Genomic DNA, 19,164 nt, shown 5'->3' with positions numbered 1-19,164 from the left:
GACACAAATTCTTCTTTAAAACCATCTTAAATGGCTTCTTAATAGTTAGGATAACCTCTAACTTATCTTAAATCCACGAAGGTAAGATTTTTAATGAATTTATTGGGTTGTTTCAAATTAATAGTTGTAATTAAACATTACAATATAACACTAGCTACCTACATATCAGTATTATACATTTTACTATTACTAGGGATGTGCAAGAGTACTCTGTAGTGACACCAATGATCGATCATGTAAACAATGATTATTAGTATGCGTGAAACAATGCAGAGTGCTGAACTCCTGTCAAGCTAGTCGTTACAAAAAAAAGTCTGTATGATTATTATTATTATTATTAGTCTGCAGGCAGTGCAACAAGATGGCCTTTAGGTGTTTTTCTTGTTTACTTATGGAGTTCATAAGTTAGTCTTCGGCAAGAACCAACATACGATCAGATAACCCCAAAACCAGTCATTTGCTTCTTATGAAAATAATAAATAAATAAATATGTTCTTAAGAAAACATTTGAGAACTATTTAATGATTTTTTCAGGAATTCTTACGAACTTTGAATTTTTTGTTATGAATTTCAAAGATTTGAGAATCCGGCCCCTGCCGTTTAGCATCATTTTGTGAACCAGTGTCCAAAGTACTCTTGTACTTCTCAATGATTATAATTACTATCATTTTTGGGATATTTACGAATATTAAAATTGTTTTTAATATGAAAATGATTCACACTCTATTTTTTTTTCTTTCAAATCTGAAGAAATGTAATATATAAGAAACGTCATAGCTGAAACCTGATAATCCATGTTATCCAAGCATAACATGATACATCACAAACTTTATTTAGTTAGTAACAGAAAAATAGTGTTTTTAAAAAAATAGTATTTTGTATTCATTTTTCGTAATATTTTTTTAGAATTTTTTTTACTTTTTAAAAGTTTGTTTATTTTCAGGTTTAAATTAGATTTTAAATAGCCAATATGACCCACTCCACTGAATGTGGTAGTTTGCACATCACTGTCATTGTGTTTGGGATATTAGGGACCCTTGATATTAAGTTGAATATACTATTAACAGCACCTACTTGTTCTGAAAATTGTGCAGCGGGACAATGTGGTTAACTGAAAGTACAGCATTGCAGACTTGATCTGCGTCACGAATATAAGTGGCATACACCTCCACGAGCCAATGTTGGCACATGTGCCATAGCTTACCAGTCTCTGCTTTAAGGCAAATTAGTTCACTTGACAACCGTATTTGTAATGCCCATTTTCAGCCATGCAAGTACAGGCTTACATTCTTATAGCTGCCATATGGAGTGTTTGAATTTCTTTCATTCATATATGTATGAGTGGACTGTCTCTGCCTTAATCAGTCTTTGACCAAACTAAATGCCAGTAGAAAGGTCTAGGAATGTCATTGATAGCTACTGGTGTCACGGGTTGGTAGTGTAAAACTCACGAAGACGAAGGAGAATAGTAATAATGGTATTTAAAGACAAACTCTGGAGATCAGACAGGAAAAATCCACTAACACATAACATAGACGAGAACAGACAGAGAATGAGGGAGAACACTGGGTATAAATACACAAAGCTAACAAAATGAACTAATGAGCTAATAGATGGGCAACAGGTGAATCTAATGACTAAATCAAACACACAGGAAAATTAGGTCACAGGGGAAACACAATGAAACATAACATAAACGGGAAGCTCTTAATTACAGATCTGTCGTCTAAAAGTTGTGCTACTAAATATCTAGTGTGCTGATAATATTGTCCAGGCTATTTTACGATTACTGTATAATACTTTGACATCCACTCATTTTAGGTGTCCTTGCAATTCAAAGGAATGCATATCTGTAAAAATATATTTTTCGATTAAATATTCAGGAGTGAAAAAAAATCTGCTGTGCCAGCATGCTTGTGTGTATTAACCAGAATTGTTGGCTATTGAGACAGTGATGCTGGACACTCAGGGGCTCTAATCTGTCCCTCAGCCCTTCCCATCATCGTCATCTCTGAGGAGACCTTATAATGGAATGTCCCTACATAAAGTACTGAACGGGCCTCTGCTGCAGCAAGAGCCATTACACACAGCACCATGTGCACTTTTCCTCTGTAACAACTCAGATTTATGAGTTTCAAATGCCCTTAAGAAAGTATACTGCCGTGACAAAGCAAGGTCACGATAGGAGGCCCTGATCAATATTTGAATGAAAAGCCATTTGGGAAGTTTTTAAGGCCTTTTCTCCCCCTCTCCTTCTTTCTGTCTCGCTCTCTCCCAGGGAACAACATCAGGAAAGTATCGATTGCTGGGGTCCAGTAGTTAGTCAGAGGCTATCTCCTTTGACTAACCCCTTAGCACTCTGTCACCCCCTCACCACTGTGATAGATTGTTACTCTCTGGGCCACAGTAATTACACGCAGCTCCAGTCGGGTCATTTATTTCAACATTTTCACCATTTACCAAAAAAATCTCCTTTATCTTTGTGACCCAGCAGTTTGTTTTTGCAGCGAAAGCAGAAAGAGGGACACATAAAATTCTCACTCCCGCCCTGGAGCACGATGGGGCATCCGTTACCCGTCTCACCCATATATTTCTCTCTCACTTTCTTTCTCTTTCTGCTTTTACTCTCTAGTCTCCCCTTTTTATTCCCTCCTTCTCTGACATTGTCTCTTGTTTCTTCTTTCTTTCTTCTCCACTCTTGCTTTTTAAAATCATGAATAAATGACATATATTTTAATGTTAAAATATATAAAAATAGAAAACTAGAAAAACATTATTTTAAATTGTAAGAATATTTGAAAATATTACTTTAGTTGTACTGTGTTTTTGAAAGACCTCCAGAAAGCCCCCAAACCTTTGGATGGTATGTTGTACTACCAGTTAGCTTCAGTGTTTGTTTTACAACAAATTGTGGTTTAATTTTAGTCATAGAATTTTGATTAAAATGCCATTTAGTTTTAGTCATCTGAATTGTATTAGTCTAGTCTTAGTCGACTAAATCAGTCAGTAAGTAAATAAAAAGTAAGAAACAAATACATACAAAAGGACAAAGATGCAATTTAAATTGACAGTGCTTTAAGTTTTTCAAGTAGGTCTAACAGTAGTATTCAGGTAAGAAAAACTACCTACAGACATTGAATAAAGTAATCAAATGTAAAATAACAGTGCATAGTCTTCCATGTATAAACCCTTATTAAAGCTACTAAAGTTATTCAGTCAAGAGCAGTGAGTGATTTTCTCTGTCTTTTGTTGTTTGAATTAACATTAAGGACCCAGACAGCAGCAGGATTAAGCTACTGTCACTTTTAAAATCCAAATCCCACTAGAACAATGTTATGTTTTGATGACTTTGTACTTGCATTAATCCAAATGTTTTCAATAATGTTTAAATTCAGAGAAATCAGCCATTTTAACCAGTGTAGAAGCCTGTGTCATTGCGTCGCCTGTCAATAACGTAATATCTGTGTTACCCTCGGTTTCCGGTTTTAGTACCGTATAAGCCATCGAAACACCAAAGAAGCTTTAATATGTTATATTAGACAGGCGAGCAACTGTTTGGATACCTTTATCAGGTTAGTCTTCTTGTTTGAATCTCTTGTTTTCTTGATTTACTGCGAGTAACATGTTTGTACCATGCCTCAGAGACAACATTATTTTGCCAAGTGGCTAACATAGCATAATCAGAAAGAGCTATATTTGTAGTACCAGTAATGCAGCATTTTCTCCACCATACAATATATTTTAAAATGAACTGCATGCCATTTAGCAACACAAGTCATCCAGCTTTTATTAATATGATATTCTAATATCGATCTAGCATACTGCAATGTGCAACAAGTGTCTCATACAAATCAACAAGCTAACACACAGAGTTATTAACACAACACAACAGTAATGTTATAACATAACTTTCAACACACTCAAATGTATTTTTAGTATGATTGTTTTGACCAAGTTACCCCACATTTTTAATTTGTCACATAAAGTGACCTGTATGAGTAGTAATTCAGCTATTTTATTAGAATGAAATAAAATAATGTTAATTTAAGTGATCAAACGTAACTGCAACAAAGTTCAAGTTCAGGGAAGAACACGTAACGTAAACGTAACTTTAATCGTAAAATAAATAAACAACAAAACGAAAGAAGCGGCAGCGACCGACTGCGGCAAAACATAATGAAAACAGCAACGCAAAATGTCCCAGGCTCTGCTTCATACAGCAGTAACGTTAATAAAGCGTTAAAGGGATACTCCACTATTTTTGGAAATAGGCTCATTTTACAACTCCCTCAGAGTTAAACTGTTGAGTTTTACCGTTTTTGAATCCATTCAGCCGATCTCCGGTTCTGGCGGTACCACTTTTAGCATAGCTTAGCATACATCATTGAAGTGGACAAGACCATTAGCATTTCTCATAAAAAAATGACCAAAGAGTTTCGATATTTTTCCTATTTAAAACTTGACTCTTCTGTAGTTACATCGTGCACTAAGACCGACGGAAAATGTAAAGTTGCGATTTTCTAGGCTGATATGGCTAGGAACTATACTCTCATTCCTGCGTAATAATCAAGAAACTTTACTGCCGTACCATGAGTGCAGCAGGCGTAATGATATGATGCAGCGCTTGAAAATAGGCCACCTTCCGTCAACACAACGGAACTATTTTCAGGCGCTGCGTCATATCATTACGCCTGCTGCACTCATGGTACGGCAGTAAAGTTTCTTGATTATTACGCAGGAATGAGAGTATAGTTCCTAGCCATATCAGCCTAGAAAATCGCAACTTTACATTTTCCGTCGGTCTTAGTGCACGATGTAACTACAGAAGAGTCAAGTTTTAAATAGGAAAAATATCGAAACTCTTTGGTGATTTTTGTTTGAGAACTGCTAATGGTCTTGTCCACTTCAATTAAATATGCTAAGCTATGCTAAAAGTGGTACCGCCAGAACCGGAGATCGGCTGAATGGATTCAAAAACGGTAAAACTCAACAGTTTAACTCTGGGGGAGTTGTAAAATGAGCCTATTTCCAAAAAAAGTGGAGTATCCCTTTAATACATTAGCTTATCCATGAATATGAGTCCCATCGAATTGCTTTCCATCTGCTGTGAAGGTGAAGACGACAACTCCCTTGATGCTCATTCACGGTGTCATCAAGCTACGCCTTTGTTATTGTTTTGAATAAGTAGCCTCTAGTGGCGAAACTTACGTACTGTGCCTTTAAGACATAACCGACTGTTTAAACGAATACTCGCCAAAACAGGCAGATCGTCCTTTGAAGTAAGATGAGATGCAAAAAGAGAACTGGACAAAAGGTCTTGTTTTCCTTAACATAAAATGTGAGAATTTATACATGTCTGTTTTTCTCTTTCTCACATATGTTGGCTTTTTTAAACGTTTTATAATACATGCAGCAGTTGTATGCTATTAACTCTCTGGGTAGATCATTACGTTACCATTCAAATGTGCGCATCTAACCTCTCTGCCACGCAGACTCATTGTGATAGAATCTCTACCCAAATAATCCCTCCCTAACATTTTCATCTCATACTTATTCATTGACGAAAAAGTCAATAGATCCTGTTAGTCAATATAATCTTCGTATAGTTTGTCATCACAAACTGGTTTTATTTAGTTATCGTCTCGTTTTCGTCAGTGAAAAAGTCGTTGACAAAAATATGACAAATATTTGTCAACAAAATGAATACTGCTTAGCTTTATGTTAATCATTGTTAAATACATTGTGGCATTCAGTACTTAAATATAAATGAAATATTTTATATATATATAATATAATAATATATAACTAATGAATGTGTTTTGTATACATACATATTGCCACCACAATTGTTGAATGAACCATTAGTAGTAAATAATTTGCAATAGAGTAAATTGATTAAAGTTTGAACGTTTCATTATCACTCCCTCTTTGGTCTGGGAACATTATTGTTGAAAGGAGCTTGGGTCCTGATGCATGTATGAAAGGCAAATTAAAAGACCACATAGTAAGCAATACATACCAGTAAAATGCGGAAAAAAGCCATTTGTTCTCACTTAACATGTAGCACAGATGCTCTGTCACTGATGTCATTATCATGTGCTGCTCTTGACCTTGTCTACCTTTAGAAGAGACATTAGCATACACTGCACAAAGTCAACATCAATGCCACCGAGGAACACAGATGATTTCCCTTGCTCTGCATAGACATGGCCACCTTAATCAGACACAGTCAATCTGATTTCCTCTCTCAGTTTAATTTGAGACTCCAGGCGGCCACACAACTACCGATTGCCTGTACTTTGACGGAAAGACCTGCACTTGCCCTTCTTCTGCATGACAAATATTCAATTCATCCATTCAGTTTTCATAAACACATGGCTTATGCAAATCGTATGAAATAATCTCAGCGATACAGAGCAATTTGAGCAGTGGCAATTGCAGGCATTAATGAAAAAGGCACAAAGAGAGATGTGTTCACACTGACTGTAACTGCATTAATCCACAGGAAAAGGTTATAAATGACTGCAAGTTGTCTCTAAAATGCCCCGTGCAGGAGTGATGTATGAAACTTGTGCTCCATCTGGCCCGTTTGTTATGCTAAAGGTCACATCATTGCCATTTACATAATCTCCATGCCAGAAATGAACTCCAGTGTAATATCTGCCCAGAATACACACGCCTGCACATATGTATTGCTTTTGAACAGATAGACGGTTAAGAAGTCATCATCACTCTTGCAGGATCATTTTGCCCTTTATGTAAATAATCTTGCATCTTGCGGCAGCTTTCAATATTTTTAATGGGTTTAAACTCATAACAGGCCACACAGGTACAAATAGATTAGTGATTGATGTGTTTTTTTTTTCATGCTGATAGATGACAATCATTTGTCATTGTCAAAAAAAGAACAATATGATATCATCATAGGAGTGCAGTCAAACTTTCACGGGGACACTGACAAAAGCAGCATTTTGTTATCGAGCGTCTGGATGCTTTTCCAGTAAAGATAAGCAGCATGGACCTCATAGAGAAATGACATTTTGAAGAATTTCTGAATGCATTGAAGTTGATCTGGAGTCTAATTTCATTATTCACGGTCAAGCATTTAATCAATGCCATTTTTGTGAGTCATTTTAATCCCAAAGAATGCATTGTTTCTTCCACTCCGTTTCTATTCTTTTTCTTCTGTTACATTCAAGAAGCTCTAAAAAAAATCTACGTAACGATTATGCATCATTATATTGTCAAGGAATTATGTTTCCAAACAAACAATGTGTTGTTTGTGTACAATACCATAAAAAGACCTGGTAATGTTGTGTGTTCTCAGCCTAAAAGTATTTTCAAGCCTCCAGGCCTGTTGTTCTTGAGTGGGCATATGTGGGTATACTTGTTCCTGTGTGTAATTTAGAGCCAGTGTTTGCAGCGAAACCCTCGCAGGCTTTTAAAACGCTGCTGGAGTGTGAGACTGATGCCTTTCTGAAGTGTGGCGGCACAAGCCAGCCTCTCTGTTTCAGCAACTTCCAAAAAACACCTCATTAATCCCACACGCACACACACTCTGAAATTCTCAACACATGGCCCAATTAAATGCTTTGTTTATTATGACACCTCCCTCGAGTCAAGTAGACTTGAAGTGTGGCTTGTTTTATGCAAACCTACAATTTAGGAGCGCAATTGAAGCTTTAAAGAGGAGATTATAAAACATGACCCTCTTCTCTGTTGATTCTCTCTGTCCCACTGTTTACTGCTCGCTCTCCATTCTATTTCCCTTATTCATTAACTCAATGGGTCGCCATCTGTATTAAACTGCATTACGATTAGCCCCCCCGTTCATCATCTCTGTTGGTAAACCGGTTCAGATTTACAGCCAGTGACCCAGCACTTATTCTGGTACTGGGTGAGAAGAAAGACTTCAATTACACGTAACAGGCGCTTATAAAAGTCCCTGCTTGTGTTAAATTCTCGCCAAATGTGGTTTACATTTAAGCACGTTTGGAGAAGGGTCTCAAGCGTTGCTTTCAGCATATGCAATAAGACATTTCAAGTCCCCGCTGCCATTTACGGGTCTGTTTCCGTCATGGTTGTTTTACGAGCGTACTAATTACTAATTGCGCCCGTGCGGCGCGGATACGTGCCTGGTTCTAGAGGCCTATTGTGTTTTGTAATTGTCGTTGTCTTGAGAAGGCGCTGTCGTAATTCCTGTTAGAAACCCCATTTGGAAGGAGGGATGGATGGATGGGGAGAACGGATGAATAATTCATTAATGCTGTGAAAACACTTGCTGCGTGGAATGTGCAGCTGATTCTGCTGCTGGGATTGATAGTGGTTGAATTACACACACGCACACACTTCCTTGGCCTTCATTAGAGATCTATTGTCACAGTGTCTGGGCGGCAGTGGAGGCTGTGAATGCGTTTCCAGCTGCTCGACTAATTGCAGTGGCCGGCATGGTGTTGTATTGCAGACAGATTGATCCTCTCTGTATCTCTGCTCTCTCAGAGACTGACAGGATAGGAGCTCCTTGGATCTGCTCTGTGCCTTCGGTAATCATTTTAATTAATGAACACTGGAAGCCAGAGTGATGGAGTGGCTATTTACATGGAGGAAACTATCACATGCAAACACCTCGCTGCTACTTAGATAGAGGGAAATCTGTTCTCAGACAGACGGGACAATATGGAGTGAACCCAACTTTCTGTCTCTCTCCTACCACTGTTTCTTCCTGTTGTTTAATGGAAATGCTTCTGCAGAGTTAGTCAGGCCTGAATTTTGGCATGGAATTGTGAATATTGGGTATATTTGTAATAATTCCTGAACCCAATTATTCACTATAACATGTAGGTAAATTATATCAATTATAATTATATAAATAATTATTGTTCCCACGGCTAAAAGGAAGCAGCTTTGCGCTCAATCGCCCAATTTTTTGTTATCACTGTAGCAAATTGCAGCAATATTTTTAAAGCAGGTGAATATTACCAATATTTGACTTGACATTTTTCTCACTTCCCCAACAAGAGGTGTGCGATTTTGACCAAAAAAATAATAATTTTGTCGAAAACAATAATTGTGTGTTTTTGTGCGGTGGACATCTGACTCCCAAAGCTTTTCATATACTTCATATTCTGTGTGGTGGTTACTTCACAGCAGTGACAGAAATTAACTTTTTCAACAATGTGCGATATTTGCTTCCGGTGATATTATTGATTTCCAGTGGCATTTTACCTTTTATAATGACTTTTTTTTTTTATTTTGCTTATATGTATGCATCATCTTTTGTCAGATTCTTACATTTAATCAATACATTAATTTAGAATAATAACACACTATAGGTTACCAATCAAATTAAATTAGTATCAACAATATCCATTTTTGCAATGCAGAAGTGGCACAGAAGCTGCATCTATTTAGATCAATTTACAATGCAATTACAACTGCCTAAATAATGCTGAGATTAATGTTTAAAAAAAAAAAAAAAAATTTTTTTAATGAAATGCTACTTTAAATATAAAATTAAAGTGGCGGCAAGCCACTCTCTTAATGAGCGAGTCATTCATTCATCCGATTTGTTCAGATGGCTGATTCATCCAGGAATGAAGCAAGTGACTTAATTTATGAATGGATCATTGAATTATTGTATCATAAAAAAAACACGCTGATTCATTCAGGAACGAAACACCACTTTGTGTTGCTCGGGGACGCACAATGGTTCTATAAGTTCACATTGATTTCTATGAGGGTACGCACACCGGTCCCACCACTCGGCATCTTGAGACTTGGGAGGCTGTTCAAAATATTTGTACACACTGACTTCACCCTAGGCTGGAAGACTGCACTTTGTTAATTCTTGAAGTGAACTTTTGCCTGTATACTAGTGATTAGTAGGGTTGGGTATCGTTTGAATTTTAGCAAATTCTCGAATTACACTGAACCACTTTGACGACAGACTTTTCTCAGGCATTTCAGATACTGTGCAAAAAGATTGTTCTGCTGGTTAGTCCAGTTATGTCCTCCCATCACGCAAAGTCACTTTTTTTTATGCGCATCAAGGAATTTTTCGGTAAATGTGTTTCCATCGTAGTTTATGTGCATGTTTTCAAACGAGCACATACGTTTTTAATGCACATTTTTAGAATTTATTTGCATCTTGGCATTTTCATCCAGCAGTTTTTGATGCGATATCCCAAAATGTGCATAAAAATAGGTGGATGGGAACTAATGAAATAAATCATTGTTTATCTTTTTTTATAAGAGGTAAAAAAATATCCGCAAATAGTGATTGACATAGTAAAACTGAAATCCAATCAATGGTTCAGAATAAAAATATTTAAATAAAAGCAGAGATTTTTGTTGATATACTTTACAACATGTTCTTTAAGTTAAAAGTATAATTGCATAGAACAATAATATAAATATAGGCCAACACTTAACTGCATCACACTGGGAACATAATATATATTTAGTTCCATCAGAACAGAATTAGTGGTCAGAATTGAGAAAAGCAGGTAAATGGTAAATGGACTGCATTTATATAGCGCTTTCACAGACCCAATGGCCACGAAAGCGCTTTACATTTTGCCTCACATTCACCCATTCACTCACTCACTCATACACCGACGCCGGTGTCAGCCATGCAAGGCGCCATCCAGCTCGTCGGGAGCAGCTGGGGTTAGGTGTCTTGCTCATGGACACCTCAACACTTGGCCAGGTGGAACCGGGGATTGAACCACCAACCTTCTGGTTTGTAGACAAACTACATGAACCACTGAGCCACTGCCGCCCTGCAGGTCTGTTGGATACACTTTTAAGGGGGGAAATGTTCAGGCCCTGGTTATTGTATTGCTGTTATTGTTGCTATTTGTACTTCAATCTCATTCATTAGTGATGAGGTGGACCGTTGAGACTGGAGTCATGCAATATTTTGACAGCATTTTCTGGGTGTTTTGTGCGTGTACTTTCTACAGTAGATCCTCATTCATTGCCCACATATCCGTTGTTACTCTAAGGACTTTTTTTTTGTTTTTTTGGTTGCACTCATGTCTGTGTGTAAACATTTCCTTTGAAACATTTAATAGAAAGGCACCGCTGTCTGCCTGAGCCGTAAATGGTCTCTAAGGAGCTGTGCTTCTCCTGGAAAACTCACATCTCCCTTTACATTACATCTCCTTTCCTGTCTTAAATAAATCAGTTATTAATGTCTCTTATTAGGCGAGCCGGTGAGCTTTTCAAGCGAAGTGTAGACTCGTTTTTATTTTCGCGTTTTAAGCGCTCTCTTCGGTTTTACGAGATGGGATTTGTTTTGAGCCTCTTGCAGTGGAGCGGATCGATCACACTTCTGAGAAAAAACCTGCACTGCTCGGGTACCCCAAACCTTCTTGGCCCCATACGCCGGAGAAGTCATTTTAAATGGGATTTTAAAATGTGTATTTTGCATGCCATAACTATTTCCAGAAGTATTTCTTTCTGTTTTTATTTCACCTAGAATCATTAATTCTGTGAAGACTTGCAATGCCACTCTTTGATTTATCTATTTTCTGAACTACTCCTTTCAATACTTTCTTTCTCTCCTGTTTTTTTTTTCCACTTCTATGGTATTTTAGGTCATAATAGCTTGTTTTCTGGCGATTGTTAAAGTATGCGGGCGTTAAAAAAAAGAAGGTGAGCACTGGGGAGGACTCTTAAGTGGCCGTTATCCTGATTTATTTGGCCTGGGTGTGGAGGCCCTGTTGCACGATAAAACTTCTTCTCACTTCCACAGAACAGAATGGACTTAGAGAGTTATATTTCACCGCTCTTACAGTAAATCAGCCGGAGGACGGCTACAGAGCCACTGCTAAAGCCATTTGCTGTCGTCCCCCCACCAAGCCCCTATCGCTTGCTGAATCTCTGAGGATCCGCCAGCCTGCTCTGGGGTCTGTGGATGGCATATGATCATTGATCTTCATTTTTCAGCCCAATAAGATTCACTGTAGCATTATTTTATCGCATTCCACCTTAATCACACATCGGATTTTCTTCATGTTCAAAATCATTTTTTCTTTTGTGTGCATGCGTGTAATTAATCTATCACGCCGTTGTGCATTAAAGCAGAAAAAAGACTTTAATTTGATCTAACAAATTACACTCTTCCCTCCCCTAACCCGAAATGAGTTCTTTCTATTTCAAATTAAACAAGCTTTTGAAGATTAAACTCATTTATGCTACGGGAAATGTATTTTTCTTGTATCTCAGGGGGCTAAACATAATGAATATTTGAAGAGATTATTTTAATTAAAGTCCTTTGAATCTAAATGGGGTAATATGTTATAACTGTTCGCCTGACTCATTAAAAGTGAACCTGTTCACACACACCGAGAGAAAACACAAAAGCAGGTGATGGGGAAAAAAAGAAAGAAATGGAGAGGGAGGATGAACTGGATTTTTCTTTACAGTGGTAAGAGGTGCAAATTGGAGAGAAAAATGGCTGAAGGCGAAGGACATTTGAGTCAAATGTGCTCCCTCTTCTCTGCAGTCCTGCTTTAAGGAGTCCTGCTGGGCTCAGAAATGAGCCTGGAAACACAGCACTGCCTTATTCTCTCTCTCTCTCTCTCTCTCTCTCTCTCTCTCTCTCTCTCTCTCTCTCTCTCTCTCTCTCTCTCTCTCTCTCTCTCTCTCTCTCTCTCTCTCTCTCTCTCTCTCTCTCTCTCTCTCTCTCTCTCTCTCTCTCTGTGTGTGTCTGAGTGTGCTGGATTGCTGTGTCAGCAGGCTGATTCTCATTGTGATGTATTTAGCTCTCATCTCACCTTCTTGAGGTGCTGCAAAAATCTGGGTCTCCTCTTCAGTGTTACTCCCAAGGACAAACATTTCTGGAGCTCTGTGGCTGTGTGATTTCTTAAATTAGAACACGCGTGTCTTTTTAAATTTGGCATATTTATTATATTATTCATATATTTATTAATAATTGCCTCTTGGTTATTATTAGGATTCATTCATTATATTATTTTACAATTTGTTTTGTTGTATTACGCCATGATTATTTTATTTTACATTTAAAATACTTTTAAAATATTTAATATTCATAAATATTTAACTCAAAAAATACTAAAAAAATATTTAACATTTTTTTGGGGCCACTGTATGTATCTATCTGATCATAATGTTAATGTTGCTGAGATAATTAACAATAGACCATAGCACACCCAAACACAATAGTATACACAAGCAATAGAAAAAAAACTTCTAAAAAGTTTAGATATTTAATAAAATGGTGGACATTAATAGGATTCATGTTCTTTTAATATGTACAGTATGAAAATTTAAACAAAATTGACCCTTAAAACAATCTCTAAAAACTGAATGAAGAATACACATTTTTGGTATTTGGCAACAAATATTTTCACAGTCCAGGTATATTTTATTATTAACCTTAATTATTAGTATCTAATCATAGCAATTCTCTAGTTTGTGCACTTTGCACTGAAGAATGTTGCAGCAAAACAAGGCCGGTATTATGCAGCGTTGCCTGTGCCACTTCTCACTGCATCGGCTAATTGCTAACATATGTGCCCCCCCCTCTCTCTCTCTTCTCTCTCTCTCTCTCTCTCTCTCTCTCTTCCTCTCGGCAGCAGACCACGGGAGTTCTGGCGCCTGGACTACTGGGAGGATGACCTGAGGAGACGTCGACGCTTCATCAGGAACCCGTTTGGTTCCACACACTCTGAGGCCACGCTCAAGGCTGCAGCAGAGCATGGTGGGTGATGCATAGTCACATAGTATCATGCACTTACACTATTTCACACACAAATGCGGCCGAGACTGTCGAGCTGTAATGCTTTAACCCGTGATAACAGGTACACGGCTGTAAAAATTAAAGCTAAAATCACCGTAAAACCTTTATAGTGCAACAAGCCTCTTTAAAAAAAGTACACAATTACATTACATTCTCTCACTGTCCTGAGGCCTTTGTCTCTCAGATAATATTATGACAGTAATTTGCTGCTAATTTGTTTATTTACCACGTGCAGTTCCTCTCATTAGCTTGGATATTTAAGTATCGCTAATTGTTCTTAAATTGTCACTGTGTTCCTTCCTTCCCATGCATGTCAGCTGCTGGTATTAAAGGTAAGTGAAGTTGGGAAGTTAATGGGAGAGCTAGTGGCAAAGGCTTGGGTTAGATGTGTGTGCAGCAGTGTTACAAGCTACTCATCTTTTAATGAAGTTAACTATTTCAAAAGAGTAGCAGTTTGTAGTTTATCTACATAGAATCTACACTATGTGCTACTATCAGAAAATAATTAACTATGTTTAATCTATTTAAGGGGGGGATTGCCCTAAAATACATAAGTATTATATTATATGCATTTTATTTAATTCATAGCTGTATTTCTCTGGTTCAAAAACAAGGATTTTTTTTTTTAGATTGATTAACAATTCATCAAAATTGGGGTGACAGCATGGGAGACACAAAATTACTTTTGTGCAGAGATTTGAATCAGTGAACCATTTCTACTAGTTCAAAATAAAAGCGCAGAACAATGTGAAAACGTTATGTAGTGTTACTGCTACTCCACTAACATGTGTAAAATAGTAAAATGCATCATAAAATCTGAGACGCATTACAGCTATAGTTTACATGACAGCAAGGGAAAAATTATTATTATTTATGTCGAAAAACACTTATTGCATGTCTGAGTTAAATTGCACTAGGGATAAATAAGATACACGTGGTGGACTAAAAGAAAAACATTTAGATAAAAGATCTCATTTTTAGCATGAAAAGATATTTGTTAACTGCAGAACATATGTAGGCAAAATACTGTTGCAAATGTAGTTTCCTTTTGCATCTCATACAGAAAAAATAGATGAATGCATTTTTAATTATTCTCTTGTTTAAGAAAAGGAATTAAAAACAAGCGCCTTTAGTTTTCCACCCTGAAATGTCTAGATTTATATGAAATTTGCATCATTTATTCATAATATATTTCTCATTATATTTTCTTTGTTTAATACGTCATCTCATTTGAAATATGCATCTTATAATCCATAATGAACTCCACATATTGATGACAATATAATGAGTTATTCATTCTAGATTGGTGTTTATGCTATCAAAAGTAAAGTCGAGGTTATTAAACTCATCAGGGGCTTGTGTTCCCTTTCCTTGCCTCATTTAATGTTGTTATTACTTCTCTGTACAACACATTCTCCTCGTTTTTAAATGTTCAGTGAGTGCATCTGATTTTCATCCGTTCCTCTTTCTCTTTTTGGTTGTTAAAAAGGAGCCCTGCCCCTTCATTCACTGCAGCAATGCATACAGCATATGAGAGTTAAAATGTTTTACAGACTCCTTAACAATTTTTTTTTTTCTTGATGAGTTTTTAGCCACACCTAGAGATAGCAGGCTTTACAATCATTGCCATTCAGTACTTGGACTTGAACAGCTTAACCTATTGCACCCCTCGGAAACGGGGCCATTTCTGAGAAGAAAAAAAAAATGTCTCCAATATGTCACTGCTTAGTCCCCCCTTAGAATGACACAGGTCCTCAAGACAAACGACCAATGTGACAGAAGTCAATAAGAATGTGATCTAAAAGCAATAAGTGCTCAGAATCCCAGCATCCTCAGAGACCGATGTGCCGCCCTAATGGTCATAATATGCAGCTGGATGGAGGGCCCTGAGGGGAACCAATGATTTCTCTCTTTCTGCTTCGTCCTCTACGTTTTCTTCTCTGTATTCTTCCCCTTTTCTTTCGCTAACTTCGGACTTGGTTAAGTTCAAGTGTTCCTTAAGGAACACTTTGAATCGTCTTTTGAAATGGAACCTAAAACTTTGAGCCCTTAAAACCCTTCATTATACTCTTCCCCAGTGTCCATCCAGCGCAGGAAACAATCAATCCATCCATCAAGTATTTATGTGCATATATTAATTGTCTTTAACTTTACCTAAAAACCTATACCGGACAAACACAAAAACAGCTATTATGACTCAAGAGCATATTTCATAAATAATTTAGTATTTTAACAAAATAAACTCATAATAAGATGGGAGGGTGGGAAAGTGAATGGACAACTGAAAGATACTTTAGCAGTTAAATAACATTGCTGCTCATAACATTGATGTCTGCCCCTCTCCTCCATAGAAAGCTTGTGTCTTTTCTGCTGACCCTAAATTTGTTGCGGAAGTGAAATGAAAGTCTCAAGTTTTCACACAGTGCACAAGGGTCATATCTGGCTGTGATTATCTTCATGACATGTGGAAGAAAGTCATGATTTATTTATTTATTTATTTTTTAAGAAACAATTTTCTGTCATTTTCAGCAATCTCGTAGTCTGATACGGGTTTTGCTCTATACTTAGAATTTAGTTGGTATAAAAATGTAACATTTGGACGATTTTCTTTTTTTTTATAACAGACATGCCCGAGCATTTGAAAGAAACAGCGTTTCTTCTTGATGAATATAGAAAGGCTTGCTTGCAAATTATTTTCGTTTTCATCACTCAGAATACGTCATCATATCAAAACTTCTCTTTTTGGCACGCACAATTGCGATCATTCATCGCCAGCCAGGAAACAGTGGTAGTTTGGTAAGATATGTATTTATGGCTGGAAAGCACCATCTTTTCTGGGGATTGATTTGACACGGTGGGGCCTACGGTGTTGGGCGAGTGTAAATACCTGAAGACTAATGTCTCTGTTCCTGTGATCAATAAGCACCTCCTGACTTCACTCCTGGCTGCACTTGTGTTAAAAACAAATTTGTTAATTCTGACAATTTAATTGCTTTGCCTCCGTAGTTGCATATAAATGAGCATTTGAACCTGCACGGAAAAGGGAAACAGAGCTTAAAAGTGTAACGCAACTGCACGTATTTACATTAGCATTTGCTGAATGAGGGGAATGAATGAGCTATTTAAGTAAAGCTGATGTATGAATGTAATCTTACAACATGGGTTTTTGACTCGCTCAGGGCACTGGTAAATTTGTTCTTCAGTCCATTTTTTTTAGTCTACTAGGGATCCAAAGATTGATTGGACAGCATTATTTAAGTGGATGTGCAGAATGCATAGTTAATGCTACAACAGAGGTCTCATATAATTTCAAAGCCAAAAGTAAACTTCAAAGGAAATGCTTAAAAAAAGATATTAAGCATTAATAATAATAAACATAATTGCTAGACTTACAAATGTACTTATCTTATTATTGTGATTCATTTTCATGGTTTTTTTCTTTCTTTATTCTTTGACTGTCTGATATCTTCATGCTAATATTTGTTCTTTCTTCTCTCTAAGTTTTCTTACCTATGCTTCTCATCAGTGTTAGTAGCACTACATTAAAAATGCAGCTGGACATCACAACGTTTCCGCGAAACTTGTGATTTGAAATAATATATACGTAGTTTTATTTTGGGTTACATTTATTCAACATTTTTACCAGTTTGGCCTGTACTCTCTCACAAAGAAAGAATTGGGAAGAAGTCACTACATTTCAACTAGCTTCAGACACAATAGTAAATCTGATTAAATGTTATTGTGGCTGAATGCACAGAAGTAACACCATTTTTTTCAGTCACATCCTTGTGTCCACTCTGTCTGCTGTGAGCACACGGGCATGTGGTATGTATTAGGAAGCTGGTAGTAATTTCACTGCTGCTAACTACAAATTCTCTGGGGAGAGTTAATTACAGGAAGACCGTTCTAAATATCAGTGCGCCAGCATACTTTCCATGACAAGAGATTTCTTTGCTCTGCTTTTCTAATGGTTTAGGGCTCTATTTATAAAGAGTTGTCTCAGGGTTTTGCTTCAAGTGCAAATGCAAACCCCCTCAGGTGATGTATCTGGAGACAGGGGGCAGAGGTCACATGGCTCTGCGTCCACACAGTCCAGGACTGGACTCTGTGAAGCTCCAGTAGGCCAAAGCAGTCTGATGAGAGACTGCCCCGTCACCTCTCTCGGTTTACATAGATGAAGGATTGCCTTTGTTTCTACTGTAGACCCATTTTTGCCCCTCACTTGGGAATGCAGTGTTCTGTAAATGTTTACAGATTACCATTTTTCTTAAATAATCTATGCGGAACCTCAAGTCATGTACTGTTGAAATGAGTCAGGGCCACTCCTAATTTTTGTCAGGGGGAAGCTTGGCATATGGAGCAGAATATATGTCTGGAAATGCATGGGCTTTCAGTTTAATTCCAATTCAAAACGAATTTAATGTTAACAATTAGATCTCTTATTAGTTATTAGATTCTATAACATAATCAAGCACATACTTTGTAAATTTTCTTTACTAATTGAATCATAGAGTATATCATGAACACTGTCAGCTGAATGTGTTTTTTATTTTTTTATTTCTTAATTATCCGGTCAAATGACTATTTTGAAAGAAAAAGAACTGTGTTCTAAATAACCGTCTGTGAAATTTCTGCTACATCGTTTATGCAAATCGACTTATTTTAATCAAATACACTACACTGTAAAAAATGATCGTGATTGTAACGGTAAAAGACTGTAAAAATGCTACAGTGCAAAACTGTTAATTGGTTAACAGAAAGTTTCCTTACTATATACGGTAAATAACTGTGATAGATCTAACGGTACATTTAATGTTGTTTTTTTCTGTAAAATACCGTTAAATTTACAGTTTTTGAAAGTGAAAAGAACTCATTGTATAATTTACAGTGAAAAAACGTAAATTGACATTCCCACAATTCCCTGCATGACACTTCACATTTGATGTATTTTTGTTGAAATAATTATGTTTCTTCTTAGTTTTCTTAGTTATTTTCTAATCAGTTACATTAGGGTTTTATGTTACATTTAATGTTGTTAAATTAATGTTTATTGCATTTTTAAAATGTCATGTGTATTACGATGATGGTGTTTAATGTTTGTGCGAATAACACTGTGCAGCTTCAATATATTAGTATTAACTTTCTTGTGGAAGATTGCTTGTGATGAGCTTTGATTTATCATGTGACTCTCATCACTGCTGTGTTGGTTGTTGGTTGTCAGTGTATTACAATGGTACAAAACAGATATTAATACTTCAATAGGTTGGTAAATTATCATTATATCAGATAATGAATTACGGTTTAATACTGTAAATTTTACGTTAAGTCTGTAAAACCAAAAACGTTGATACCGTATTTTTGACGGTAAAGTTCTGGTAACCACAGCTGCCAGTTTT

The 19,164-nt window shown here is 36.8% G+C and overlaps 1 protein-coding gene across 2 annotated transcripts in view; it reads left to right on the top strand.

The window, feature by feature from the left end:
• lrba (LPS responsive beige-like anchor protein) overlaps window positions 1-19,164 on the top strand; it is a 268,042-nt gene that overhangs the window by 147,967 nt on the left and 100,911 nt on the right. For both annotated transcript variants that reach the window (XM_056265070.1, XM_056265069.1), the window contains exon 37: window positions 13,605-13,729. In XM_056265070.1, the coding sequence (XP_056121045.1) occupies window positions 13,605-13,729 (125 nt within the window). The remainder of the gene's footprint in view (window positions 1-13,604; window positions 13,730-19,164) is intronic.

The sequence above is a fragment of the Rhinichthys klamathensis genome, unplaced genomic scaffold, assembly GCF_029890125.1.
Source record: "Rhinichthys klamathensis goyatoka isolate OS25496 unplaced genomic scaffold, OSU_Roscu_1.1 h1tg000229l_1, whole genome shotgun sequence".
Classification (NCBI taxonomy): Eukaryota; Metazoa; Chordata; class Actinopteri; order Cypriniformes; family Leuciscidae; genus Rhinichthys; species Rhinichthys klamathensis.
Note: the sequence above shows the minus strand (reverse complement) of the source record. Positions and strands in the feature narration are given on the sequence as shown.